Source organism: Anomaloglossus baeobatrachus, chromosome 2 (assembly GCF_048569485.1).
Source record: "Anomaloglossus baeobatrachus isolate aAnoBae1 chromosome 2, aAnoBae1.hap1, whole genome shotgun sequence".
In the NCBI taxonomy this organism is placed as follows: Eukaryota; Metazoa; Chordata; class Amphibia; order Anura; family Aromobatidae; genus Anomaloglossus; species Anomaloglossus baeobatrachus.
In genome coordinates this window covers 645,416,688-645,430,207 of record NC_134354.1, presented here as the reverse complement: position 1 = coordinate 645,430,207, position 13,520 = coordinate 645,416,688, and the positions used below count along the sequence as shown (strand labels likewise).

At 43.3% G+C, this 13,520-nt stretch overlaps 1 protein-coding gene across 3 annotated transcripts in view; it reads right to left on the bottom strand.

The window, feature by feature from the left end:
• LOC142291969 (inactive dipeptidyl peptidase 10-like) overlaps positions 1-13,520 on the bottom strand; it is a 352,241-nt gene that overhangs the window by 49,138 nt on the left and 289,583 nt on the right. For all 3 annotated transcript variants that reach the window (XM_075336956.1, XM_075336955.1, XM_075336957.1), the window contains exons 18-20: positions 7,140-7,238; positions 2,652-2,718; positions 1,511-1,705 (exon numbers count right to left, since the gene is read on the bottom strand). In XM_075336956.1, the coding sequence (XP_075193071.1) occupies positions 1,511-1,705; positions 2,652-2,718; positions 7,140-7,238 (361 nt within the window). The remainder of the gene's footprint in view (positions 1-1,510; positions 1,706-2,651; positions 2,719-7,139; positions 7,239-13,520) is intronic.

Here is a 13,520-nt window from a genome sequence, read left to right as displayed (position 1 = left end):
TGTTGATATACAGGTCTCTTCCACGAAGGTACATAGGGAGAGACCTGTCAATCATCTGTAGAAGAATGGGGCATAGTCAGCGGGGAGGGGGTGTAATCAAGTTTCTTTCTAGATTTCCCTGGTTGGCTTTTCAAATTGTTTTCTCTGAAGCATTTGGGCATTTCGGAGTAAAACATACAAGGCCGCAGGAGAGCATGCTGGCTCTTAAACATGCTGCCTATGGTTCATGCAGCTTGAATTTAGTGTTAAGTTCCCATCAAGTCTTAACATATCACAATTTCTCCTATGCATTATAATACATTAGCTATTAAGACAAATTGCAGTTGGATAATATTAGTTAATATGCCATGTCAATAAATGAAAGACAGTTAAAGAGGTGGTTCACTACTCTGCAGTAGTGACCACATTTCTGTAAAACTGATAGGGAAGGCTTTTTCTAAATACTTTGTGTTGCCAATTCAGCCTCTGAGCGGTGCTATCGTGGTCTGCTCATACCCATTGTGTGACCTCTGGGATCCGGTGATGTCACATCAACTTTCAGTTGACCTGACATTGGCGCAGCCGGTCCCAGTCTTCCTGAGTGACTAGGCTTTTTCACTGCTCATCACAGCCCAGCGTCACAGCGCAGCATCTCACATGCGCTCTCCTTCACTGCAGAGTGCCGCAAGCAGGAGAGATGTTGGGCCATGATGCTGGGCTATGACAAGCGGTGAAACGCCACCCACAGCCTAGTCACTCAGGAAGACTGGTGCTGGTTGTGGTGGTGTCAGATCAACTGGAAGTTGACGTGACATCACTGGATCTCAGAGGTTACGGAGCCCGGGGGGGGGTCATGTGATGGGGAAAAGCGGACTGCGATAGCGCCGTTCAGAGGCTGAATTGGCAACACAAGGTATTTAGTAGTATTTAGAAAATGCCTCCTCTATCAGTTTTACGGAGATGTGGTTACTACTGCAGAGTAGTGAACCACCTCTTTAATTAACGGGAATGCCACAGTTAATGAGTAAATTTATTATTTTATATTTTCATTTTTTTCTGTATTAAAAATGTTGCAAATTTTGCATTGGACCTTGGAGATATTTTAGACTCATAGATGCTGTTTTTTTTATATATATATAACTTCTTAGAAGTCTCATTATCTTCACAGGCAGAATTACAATGACTGATGATAACTTCTCTATACACAATTGATAACATAAGATCTACCATTGAAAATAGGTGATGTCACCATTAAGTCTGTTCCCCCTCACAATGACCTTGGACACACTCACTGGATTATTCAGTACAAAATATAGGGTCTGAGTCTGTTTATTGCCGCTAAGGTATATGAAAATTGCTAGATTTCTGATATTTCTTTAATAAAAATTGTTATATGAAAAATAAAAATTCCGAAATGTTTTTAAAAATTGCATTTCAAATAAAATCCTGATTTAAGGACTACATCATGCTGACAAATTCCCTTAAAATCAGTCTTGCTAAGTCAAATAGTTACTGTTTAAAGAAGACATACTGCACCACAGGTATGTAATCCTTAGCATCAACAGAACCAAGTTTCCGGTCAGTTTCGTGAAGCAAATTCAGTCCTTGATTCTTGGATCCCCGGCCATCAAAATGGGCAACAATTATATTGAATGAGCTCACAAGCACCGATTGCCATCCTAGTGAGAACTCCTCTGTCACCTGCTGGGCCCCTGGAGCTTCAGGTCTACAAAGGGGGTGAAATATATGTTGTTACAGTTTTGGGAAAAAAATATTATATACAGAAGATTCTTTTCTATAAAAAACGGTCTAGCGCTTAAAAGCCATAAGTAGTCTTGCATAAGTTTAGAAAATCCGATACACCGCCGTCGTGTATATAACAGATTTTATTGTTCTGAATTCTCAGCATGGTCATTGTCTTGTTTAATATAGGCAATTATAACAATTAGTACAATATTACATGAGGACTACAAAACCATCGGCCCCACAAATTAGCTCTGTACCTGATTTGATTTACTATGGGACATGTTGGTATATACAATGAAAATTTGTCTTGGAAATTAAGAGATACCAAAAAGTATGCTTAAAGAGAACCTGCCAGCATGTAATGTAAAGTACGGATATGGCTGTAATGGTACTGTAATACACTAATTACACATACCTTTGGTGAAGAAATCCACTTTGTGGTCCTTTTTTAATCAGCTAAGTAGGTTTTCTCCTCCCTGTCTGTGATTCCCCAGCCCCTTTCCTGCCTCCAGTCTGTGAATGACAGATGACTGAGATTTCAAACAGAGGAGGCAGATCATTCACAGACTGGAGGGGTGGGGGAATCACAGACAGGGAGCAGAAATCCTGTGTGCTGTGCACCAAAATCTAATTAGCAGAAAATTTCAAATGGTGACTAAAGAAGAACCGCAAAGTGGAATTGTTCACCAGTGGTGTCAATTGAATCTGTATTACAGCACCATTACAGCCATGGCTTTACATTACATTACAAAATTGTGTTGACAAGTTCTTTTTAAAGAGGTGCAATAAATTACAAATATGAAAGTGTGTGGTGTGTTGTCTGTGCAAAGCATTTCTGTTGCTTGTGCAGAACATATGTCAAGATATAATCAATTAATACTGTGGTAGGTAACTGAAACAACTTAGTCATCATAAATATTACTTACAACCAGAGAATCAAAGGGTACTCTGCATCTTGGTATCCTGATGGGAGACTCAGACGAACAGGAAGATCTAAAAGCCAGGAAAGGAACAACTTAATAAAGGAAATGACGGTAACCTTTTACACATAGTGGGGGAGATTTACTGGTGCCTAGAAAATGCTATCACAAGACTGTGTAAAACAAAACACATAGTCATATCATCACTGCTGCTGGCCTTGTTCACATGGCAGATTTACTATAACTATCAGACAAATTACATTATTTATAATCTAAATATACTCTAAAGGTTATTTTAATGACAATATGTTTTAAAAGGAATGTGTCCTCAGAGAATGACCATTGTTTAACTCATCAATTGTGTTACATGTATTTATTTAGAGGCAGATCTAGGTTTTCCCGCACCTGGGGCAATAATTCAGTTTGGCACTCCAACACTCAAGTGGTTTGAGCAATTATCATGTGACCAAACATATGCAATTTGCGCACTAACACTCACGTGCTGACTAGCTGCTCTTCCTAATTTTCTCAATGTGGAAAACTACAGCTCCTGCTTCACTGAGAGACGCAGAAAGAAAAGTCAGTTGTCACGTGACTAAGTATGAAAATCACATAGTAGTCATACGATGACTACTGGATCCAGTAAGCAGAGCTGAATCCTGACAATGAGTATATTACAATGTTAGAATTGGACATGCTACAGTGCTTAATTTTATAATTAAAGTGTTTGTCTAGGTTTGTGATGAAAGTCTGCAGTCACTCCAGGTGACTGCAGACGTCTAAATTCTCACAGCACACACACTGCACACTTTCAGAATTCTCGCATACAAGCAACAAGAGTGGATGGCCATGTGAGCGCACTTATACGATTTGCATATTTCCGATAACATGTCTGGCCTCGCATTTCTGGTATGTGGATATGTGCCTGTGCATATATACAGTAGTATACAGTATGTTTCTATGTGACTGTATATATGATGTGTTTATGCGCCTGTATGTGTGTATGTCCAATTGAAACCAGAAGTTTCCATCTGTTCTCTATAAAGACACATCTGCATGTTTTTCTCACTATCTGACATGAAAACAGAATAAATCTTTCCAATTTACGTCAATTAGGATTACCAAAATTATTTATATTTGCCAGAATAATGATAGCGAGAAAAAGATTTAAAGAATTTTTATTTTTCCGATATTGGTTGCATTGCATTTATGGAAAGACCGATTGACAAACAAGAGAAGTCGTTTTAATTGTGATACCATGGGGGTGGTGTTGGCGATTAATAATAATATCTCAGCATCTTCCCCACCGGTTATTCGGGTGTTGCAGCAGCTCGTGTTGGTTTGTTTGTCGATCAATGCGTGTCACAGCTTCTCATATGTCAGGAGTGGAGAACTCAATTGCCAATTCCCTTTCTCATTTTCAGTGGGATTGTTTTCGTCTTTTCGCCCCCAGAGGCAGAGGCTAACAACTTGGAGTGCCCCACACAGCTCTGGAACGTGGTCTTTAAGCAGCTGTCAGAGGAGGAGCAGGTAGGAGTATTGTTGAAAAAATTGAGTGAGGTGGAGGATGAAAATTGGTCCGTTTCAAAAGTGAGTCGCTTATTGCAGGTTTGGCATTTGGTTTCAAGCTCCATGGTTTGCGGAACTTGTCGAAGAATTTTTGGGCGCGACAAGCGTTGAACAGTTTCCGCAGGGCTTATAGAACAAACAACATATGCAAACGCATATAACAATTAAATTTTTATTAGATAAATAAAAATATTAAAATACCAAATATACAAAAGGATGTCTCCAAAAAACAGATCCTCTTAAAGGGTATATTATATTGGGAACACCTAGCCAGACAACTCAACGTATAGTGAAAATAGTGACTACAATCGGACCAATCAATAATACAAGTAATGCAAGTATTAAGCAAAATGACAAAGTACAAACACAAGTGTGTTTAAGAGATATCCAAAAGAAGTCACATTATAAGCATATGGCTTTACAAAAAGGTCCTATGGTAACCCACAGTATACCTATAAGGGAGTCAGCAGAACAACGGTAATGGCGTCTCACACACCCAAGGCACGTTTCGCATTAGCGATGCTTCTTCCAGGAGAAGACTGTTATAAGTATACTGCTGTGATATCTCTTAAACACACTTGTGTTTGTACTTTATCATTTTGCTTAATACTTGCATTACTTGTATTATTGATTGGTACGATTGTAGTCACTATTTACACTGTACGGGGAGTTGTCTGGCTAGGTGTTCCCAATATAATATCTACTTTTTGAGGGGATCTGTATTTTGGAGACATCCTTTTGTATATTTGGTATTTTAATATTTTTATTTATCTAATAAAAAATTAATTGTTGTATGCGCCTGCATATGTTGTTTGTGTCTTATGCTAAGTGGTCTAATTTCCCATTTTTTTTTTATTTTGGTGTTGTAGGGCTCATAGAACGACTGATGGTAGGTGGCCCGTGTCTTTTAGTCTGTTGGAATGTTTGGGTAGAGAGTTGGGGGCGGTTAATTCATCGGTTTTTGAGGAGTTAATGTTTCGCCTAGCCTTTCGGGGCAGCGAGCTCATATCCCCCCGCAAGAAGTCTCCATGAGTCACAGGATGGGGTGACATTGTCGCCCTGGACGACGGGATAGGAGTTTGCATTCGTAAATCCAAAACGGATTAAGCTAGTTTGGGAAGGCCAGTGCATTTAGGTGCCTTCTCATCATCGGGTATGTGTCCATTAAAGTGTTTTTTTGATGTTTTGGTGAGGTTCGCCCATGTTAGAGTGGCCCCTTGTAGTGTCACAAGGATGGATCTTTTTATCTAGATACCAGTTCACTAGTGTTTTTCTGGCATGTCTGAGTTCGCTGGGTTTGGATCCGGGAACTTTTGCTTCTCACTCATTTCTATTGGGGCCGCGTGGGAAGCTTCCATGTGTGGTCTGTCTTCTGATGCTGTACGGCATTGGCCGGTAGAAGTCTCTCAGTGTTTTCAATCTTAAGTCCATCCTCAGGCAGCCGTGGACTGTTAATTCGGCACCCGTCCGGGCATGTGGGGGAGGTTTCTTTTTCATGGCTATTGAACTAACGTGTGTGTTTTTTGTGTAATTCTGTATTGCAGAGTCCTCCCCTTCTCTGGTTTGGAACATGGGTCATTTCTTTGTGTATTTGATGCCAGAAGGAACAGTAGACAGCTTGGCTTTGCAAGGGAATCAGCCCTCATCAGTTGCCTCGGGATTAAGGGTATGGGATGGAATAGGGTGCTGCAAGAATTCAATAGCTTTGTCCATCTATACAGGGTTCCTGACATTCTGGTGTTACACGTTGGTGGGAATAATTTAGGTGTGCGTCCTTTTTTAATTTTGGTCAAGGATATTAAGCATGTGCTGCGTTTGTGGGCGTCCTTCCCAGATGTGACAACAGTTTGGTTGGAAATGGTTCCAAGGAGAACCTGGCAGAATATGTGATCGGTAGAGAAGTTGAATTAAGGCATGGGTGAAGGTTCAGAGGGCCATATTTAAGTTTGTTAGCCGTAATGGTGGTGTCACAGTTCAAAGTTTTGAGCTGGAACGGGGGGACAAGGACTTTTGGTTGGCGCATGGCGTACATCTGAATGTGGTGAGCATTGATTTGTGGGCACTTGGATTGCAAGGGGATATTAAGCGGGCTTTGCTGTTGCATGGGGTCTTGGGCACTTGAAGGTTGTCAAGCTGCCCTTATGGCAGTTTTTTGGTGCGTCCTTGAAGTTCTTTAAATTGGTCCGGTGGATCCATCCGGGTATAGATCCCTTAATTGGCAAGGAATGCTTGGTTACCTGGTGATTTTTGGTGGGATCGCGGCGGAGACTGTTGAGCCCCCGTGTGTGTTGGTTAATGGTGAAAAATACCACTTTGTGTTTTGGTGCTCCTGAGCCTGTCTGGGAAACAGCTAGAAGCAAGTTGATTTACGTTTTGGTTATGAGAATCACCAGGTTTTTGTAGCTTCAAGGACTTTAGCTAGATGTGCTCTGTTGATGGGGCACCACTGCCATCTCTGCAGTTAAGCAACGGGGAGCTGACTGTCAATCAATATGACATTGGAAGGATCACCCTTTCAACATGCAGAGCAGAACATTTTTTTTTAAATCAGGTTCATTTTTATTTAACAGCAAAATTATACAACACATAAAATAAATTCCCCCATAAAAAACTACACAAATTACATAATAAACATTGCACCCATAGTCCACGTCTCATTTCAATATGGGTCACAAAGTGCATATTATTTCCCAATATATTCTCCATAGTATAGATAGAGCAGAACATTAGAAGCTACTCTGTCGACGTGATGTCAGTGGAAGCCACAGAATTGCCGACAGGAGCAGTCCGTGACCTCTCTGAGTCTGCAGAGATCAGCATCAGGAAGAATAGGCTGGTTGTTAGCAGCTATATAACTAAGTTTTTAGCCCAGTAAGAAAAAGTACAAAAGTCCCAGATAACCCTTTAAAACAGCATTATACTTACCATAATCATCAATATGTATAGATCTGTATAGTGTCTCTGGCATGTCCTTCTCAGAAAGGGAGGTTATCAGTTGTTGGTTGTCCTCTAGCATTTGAAAATCTATAAAATAACCAGAGATCTTGTATAGTGTACATGCTGTGTATGCGGATAGTATATAAGCGACATCATTACCATGATACATACATACAGTGCCTACAAGTAGTATTCAACCCCCTGCAGATTTAGCAGGTTTGATAAGATGCAAATAAGTTAGAGCCTGCAAACTTCAAATAAGAGCAGGATTTATTAACAGATGCATAAATCTTACAAACCAACAAGTTATGTTGCTCAGTTAAATTTTAATACATTTTCAACATAAAAGTGTGGGTCAATTATTATTCAACCCCTAGGTTTAATATTTTGTGGAATAACCCTTGTTTGCAATTACAGCTAATAATCGTCTTTTATAAGACCTGATCAGGCCGGCACAGGTCTCTGGAGTTATCTTGGCCCACTCCTCCATGCAGATCTTCTCCAAGTTATCTAGGTTTTTTGGGTGTCTCATGTGGACTTTAATCTTGAGCTCCTTCCACAAGTTTTCAATTGGGTTAAGGTCAGGAGACTGACTAGGCCACTGCAACACCTTGATTTTTTCCCTCTTGAACCAGGCCTTGGTTTTCTTGGCTGTGTGCTTTGGGTCGTTGTCTTGTTGGAAGATGAAATGATGTCCCATCTTAAGATCCTTGATGGAGGAGCGGAGGTTCTTGGCCAAAATCTCCAGGTAGGCCGTGCTATCCATCTTCCCATGGATGCGGACCAGATGGCCAGGCCCCTTGGCTGAGAAGCAGCCCCACGGCATGATGCTGCCACCACCATGCTTGACTGTAGGGATGGTATTCTTGGGGTCGTATGCAGTGCCATCCAGTCTCCAAACGTCATGTGTGTGGTTGGCACCAAAGATCTCGATCTTGGTCTCATCAGACCAGAGAACCTTGAACCAGTCTGTCTCAGAGTCCTCCAAGTGATCATGAGCAAACTGTAGACGAGCCTTGACATGACGCTTTGAAAGTAAAGGTACCTTACGGGCTCGTCTGGAACGGAGACCATTGTGGTGGAGTACGTTACTTATGGTATTGACTGAAACCAATGTCCCCACTGCCATGAGATCTTCCCGGAGCTCCTTCCTTGTTGTCCTTGGGTTAGCCTTGACTCTTCGGACAAGCCTGGCCTCAGCACGGGTGGAAACTTTCAAAGGCTGTCCAGGCCGTGGAAGGCTAACAGTAGTTCCATAAGCCTTCCACTTCCGGATGATGCTCCCAACAGTGGAGACAGGTAGGCCCAACTCCTTGGAAAGGGTTTTGTACCCCTTGCCAGCCTTGTGACCCTCCACGATCTTGTCTCTGATGGGCTTGGAATGCTCCTTTGTCTTTCCCATGTTGACCAAGTATGAGTGCTGTTCACAAGTTTGGGGAGGGTCTTAAAGGCTGGAAAAAGAGATAATTAATCCAAACATGTGAAGCTCATTGTTCTTTGTGCCTGAAATACTTCTTAATACTTTAGGGGAACCAAACAGAATTCTTGTGGTTTGAGGGGTTGAATAATAAATGACCCTCTGAATAAACTTTTCACAATTTAAAAAAAAAAAATAAAAAAAGAAATACCATTCTTTTTTGCTGCAGTGCATTTCACACTTCCAGGCTGATCTACAGTCCAAATGTCACAATGCCAAGTTAATTCCGAATGTGTAAACCTGCTAAATCTGCAGGGGGTTGAATACTACTTGTAGGCACTGTATGTGTTACATATTGAAGATGTGTGAAATACATAAACATTTATTATGTATTAACGGTTTTCTTGGGCTTCCTTCACGTGTTCTTTTTTTTGCTTGAAAAAGAAAATAATGCCAGAAATGTAATACATTATTTTTACTATTTCTGGAGGGGTTATGTGGGGTTTATTTCTTGGCTAGTGTCTCATGATAGTATAAAAAAAATTGCTCCTATTCTCATCCACAAAAATGGGACAATTTTTATGTCACTTGTCATCTGTGTGCAGTCCGTTTTTTTACAGCAGCTATTAATCATTTAAAAATTTACTTTTTTGTACAGGATACAGCCAGGCCCCTTTTTGTTAGGCCTTGCTATCAGAGTTTCTGTCCCTACGTAGCGCGCAGTGGGGGTACGGCTTGGCAGCCCGCCTGATCTAATAGTATGGGCGTCATCTAATAGGCTGCGGGTTTGTGACTGTGCGTCTGCTAGTGTGAACAGTGCTCTATGCAAGCCACCAGTGTGCAGTTTTACCATCCAGCCATCACCTCCTCCATATTTGGAAGTGAGTGTGAATGGCTCCACCTGCACCTGTGTTGCCTCCACCTAGTGGGGGTTTAGCTGTATCCTGCTGGAGTAGTAGTAGTCTTTTGGCCTGAGCAATATACAGCTGCAATTCCATCTTGCTGTAAGTAATGATATTTTCTTTTTTGCTTTTTTATACAGCTATTAATCATTTATAGCAGGGGTGGGGAACCTTTTTTCAGCCGGGGGCCATTTGGAAATTTCTACCAACCTTCGGGGGCCGCACAAAATTATCAATGTGAAAATGACCCGGCTATATTTGGTCAAACAATTAACTCACCCCTACTGTGGTGGCCGGAGCGGCTCCTCTTTGGTGCGGCTGTGATGTTGGATGATACTAATCATGTTTCTTCTCACAACTGCTTTTCTGTCTCAGTCTGAAGCGCAGTCAACTCTTTGTGATAATAATATTTGATAAATCATATACATCACATAGGAGACACTGGAGGCACACACAACACATAGGTGACGCTGGAGGCACACACAACACATAGGTGATGCTGGAGGCACACACAACACACAGGAGACGCTTTAGCCACACACAACACACAGGAGACGCTGGAGCCACACACAACACATAGGAGACGCTGGAGGCACACACAAAATATAGGAGACGCTGGAGGCACACACAACACATAGGAGACGCTGGAGGCACACACAACACATAGGAGATGCTGGAGGCACACACAACACATAGGAGACGCTGGAGGCACACACAACACATAGGAGACGCTGGAGGCACACACAACACATAGGAGACGCTGGAGGCACACACAACACATAGGAGACGCTGGAGGCACACACAACACATAGGAGACACTGGAGGCACACACAACACATAGGAGACACTGGAGGCACACACAACACATAGGAGACACTGGAGGCACACACAACACATAGGAGACACTGGGACTGCTCTATATACATTACAGGAGTCACTGAAGGCACATACATCACTGGAGGGGCTGGGGGCATATACATCACATTAAAAACGCTGGGACTGACGTATACACAAGAGAAAGGAAAAGCTGGGACTGCTGTATATACACATCACAGGAGACACTGGAGGCATATACATCACATGAGGAGCTATATATGCTCCCAGCCCCTCCTGTGATGTAAATGCTCACAGCCCCTCCTGTGTTGTGTATGTCCCCAGTGTCTCCTGTGATGTATATGCCCCCAGCATCTCCAATGTGATGTATAAGTCACAGGAGACGCTAAAGGCAAACAACACAAGAGGGGCTGGGGGGCATACACCTAACAGGAGACGCTGGGGGGCATACACAACGCAAGAGATGCTGGGGGGCATACACATAACAGGAGACACTGGGGGGCATACACAACACAAGAGGTGCTGGGGGCATACACAACGCAAGAGGGGCTGGGGGGCATACAGAACGCAAGAGGGGCTGGGGGGCATACAGAACGCAAGAGGGGCTGGGGGGCATACAGAACGCAAGAGGGGCTGGGGGGCATACAAAACACAAGAGGGACTGGGGGGCATACAGAACGTAAGAGGGGCTGGGGGACATACACATCACAAGAGGAGCTAGGGGCAAAGACATCACTGAGGGGGGCACAGACATCACTGGGGGAACACAACACTGGGGGTGATGCACAGCATTGGTAGGGCAAACAGCACTGCCCCCCAGTAATGTCAGGGCTCTGCACACAGCACCTGCAGAGCCCTGACATTACTGGGGAGCCACAAACCTGAGGTGATAGACAGCATGGAGTGAGGGACACAGCACTGATCGTTGCACACAACTCTGGGGGGAGGGTACACAAAGTACTGGACGGGGAGCAGAGTGCAGGCGCGCGCACACAGCGCCGGAGACAGTGCAGGCCGGAGGGCAGAGGGGCGGGCAGATCGCTCTGGAGTTGAAAGGTGCGGTCACACCACACGACAGGACATAGGGGCGGGCACATCGCTCCGAGGGCAGAGGGGGCAGATCGCTCCGGAGGGCAGAGGGGCGGGCAGATCGCTCCGGAGGGCAGAGGGGCAGGCAGATCGCTCCGGAGGGCAGAGGGGCGGGCACACCGCACGAGGGGAAAGAGGGGCAGGCACATCGCTCCGGAGGGCAGAGGGGCGGGTACATCGCTTCGGAGGGCAGAGGGGCGGGCACACCGCACGAGGGGAAAGAGGGGCGGGCACATCGCTCCGGAGGGCAGAGGGGCGGGCACACACACACATAGCACGAGGGGACAGAGGGGCGGGCACACACACACACAGCACGAGGGGACAGAGGGGCGGGCATACACCGCTGATTACGCTACTGGACAGCGGGAGAGCCCATTGGTTCTCCCAAACAGTGCATGTGGTCATTTAAAGGGCTGGCGGCCCCAGCACTGCAGCCCCCGGGAATGTGCCCGGGGGCCGGATAAAAGGTCATGGCGGGCCGCATGCGGCCCGCGGGCCGGAGGTTCCCCACCCCTGATTTATAGTTTTTTATGTTACAGATTTGCAATGTATCAGTATAAATTAGATGTTATAGTGGAGCTCCATATGGCATCCCATTTTTTTCTCACAACCATAGACTTGAATGAATGAGTCTCATCCAATTTCAGAGTCAAATTGTGACATGCTGTGGTTTTTATCTCACGTCGAATCGGTATGATAAAAAAAATAACAGATCTTCACTGACTCATTGAATAACATTTTCTGAGTGCAATACCTTTTTTTTATTGGTTTACACTCGTCCAATTTATTTGGTGATGTGAGCGATCCCTATCTTAAAGTATCAGTTTTTCTTTATAGTTTTGCTTTTTTTACATCCAGCCCAGGTTTTTGGATCTTTTGTGGTTCCACCTTATTGTTGCAGGCTGTTCTTTCATGTTCTCTTTTAGACAGGACACCCATATGGGGAAGCAAGCAAACAAAATATGGCACCAAAAACACAATATACGGCCTCCTTCACACATCCGTGTCTCTGGTATGTATGATCTCCGTTTCCACAAGTACTGCAGACACGGACACACGTAGACCCATCAAATTCAATGGTTTTGTGCACACGTCCGTGTTTTGACATGTGACATGTCCACGACATGTCCGTCTTCTACCAGCAGTATGGGTGTCACTCGGACCACACACTGATGTGATCTGTGTGACATCATTGTGACACGTACCGGAAAAAACACCTGTCTCTTAAAAAAAAAAACAACATTTGTCTCCGGTGCTGCTGTTGCTTCTAGGTCGCACTCATTACGAGTCATGAATATTCATTGCACTGACTGCAGACACAGAAATGACAGTAGCGCTGGAGACGAATGCGTATACAAGTTCATGCTGTCCATGTGGTATCTGGATGTCACACGGAAGTATGTGTTGTATTTGTGATTTCCACAGATAGAGCACATACTGTACCTATTAGTCTAAGGGGCGTTCACATGTCTTTGTTTTTTTACAGCTTATCTGCCAAAAAATCATAGAGATGTTTTTGATCAGAGTCATGGATGACAAATCACCCATACAAGTCTATGAAAATCGGGGACTGCACATAAATGCCATTTGTCTGGAATCCGTGTGCATTCTACTTTGAACATTGCTATGAGTAGGAATTGTTTTGCATTGATGAAAATCGATCTGTATTTTTTTTCACCAATTTGTCTATTTTCATCAATCTTTTGGATCAGATTTTGCTCAGTTTTCAGGGTGCCACTTTTTAGTATCAGTGGTTTGTCAATATTTGGCTAAATTCATAAGACCATATAAAAAAAAAATCTGATTTTCATACGGAATGAAACGACAATATCTGTATGCAATCCATATATCTGTTTTTTACGTTTGTATTGCATCCATTTTTATACATCAATAATGAATAAAGTTTAAAAAACCAAAAACAGTTTCCTATGTTAATAATGACAATATATATGGTAAAATTAGATGCTATATAGTTAATCTGCATGGCATTTGATTTATTTTTCTGCACTCACAGATGTGAATAGGCGAGTCTCATCCGAAATACAAAGGAGACTACTACAAGCTGCAATTTTCTTCATGTAGATATTCTTTCCACGTAAAAAAATAGACATCTGAATATCCTTACTG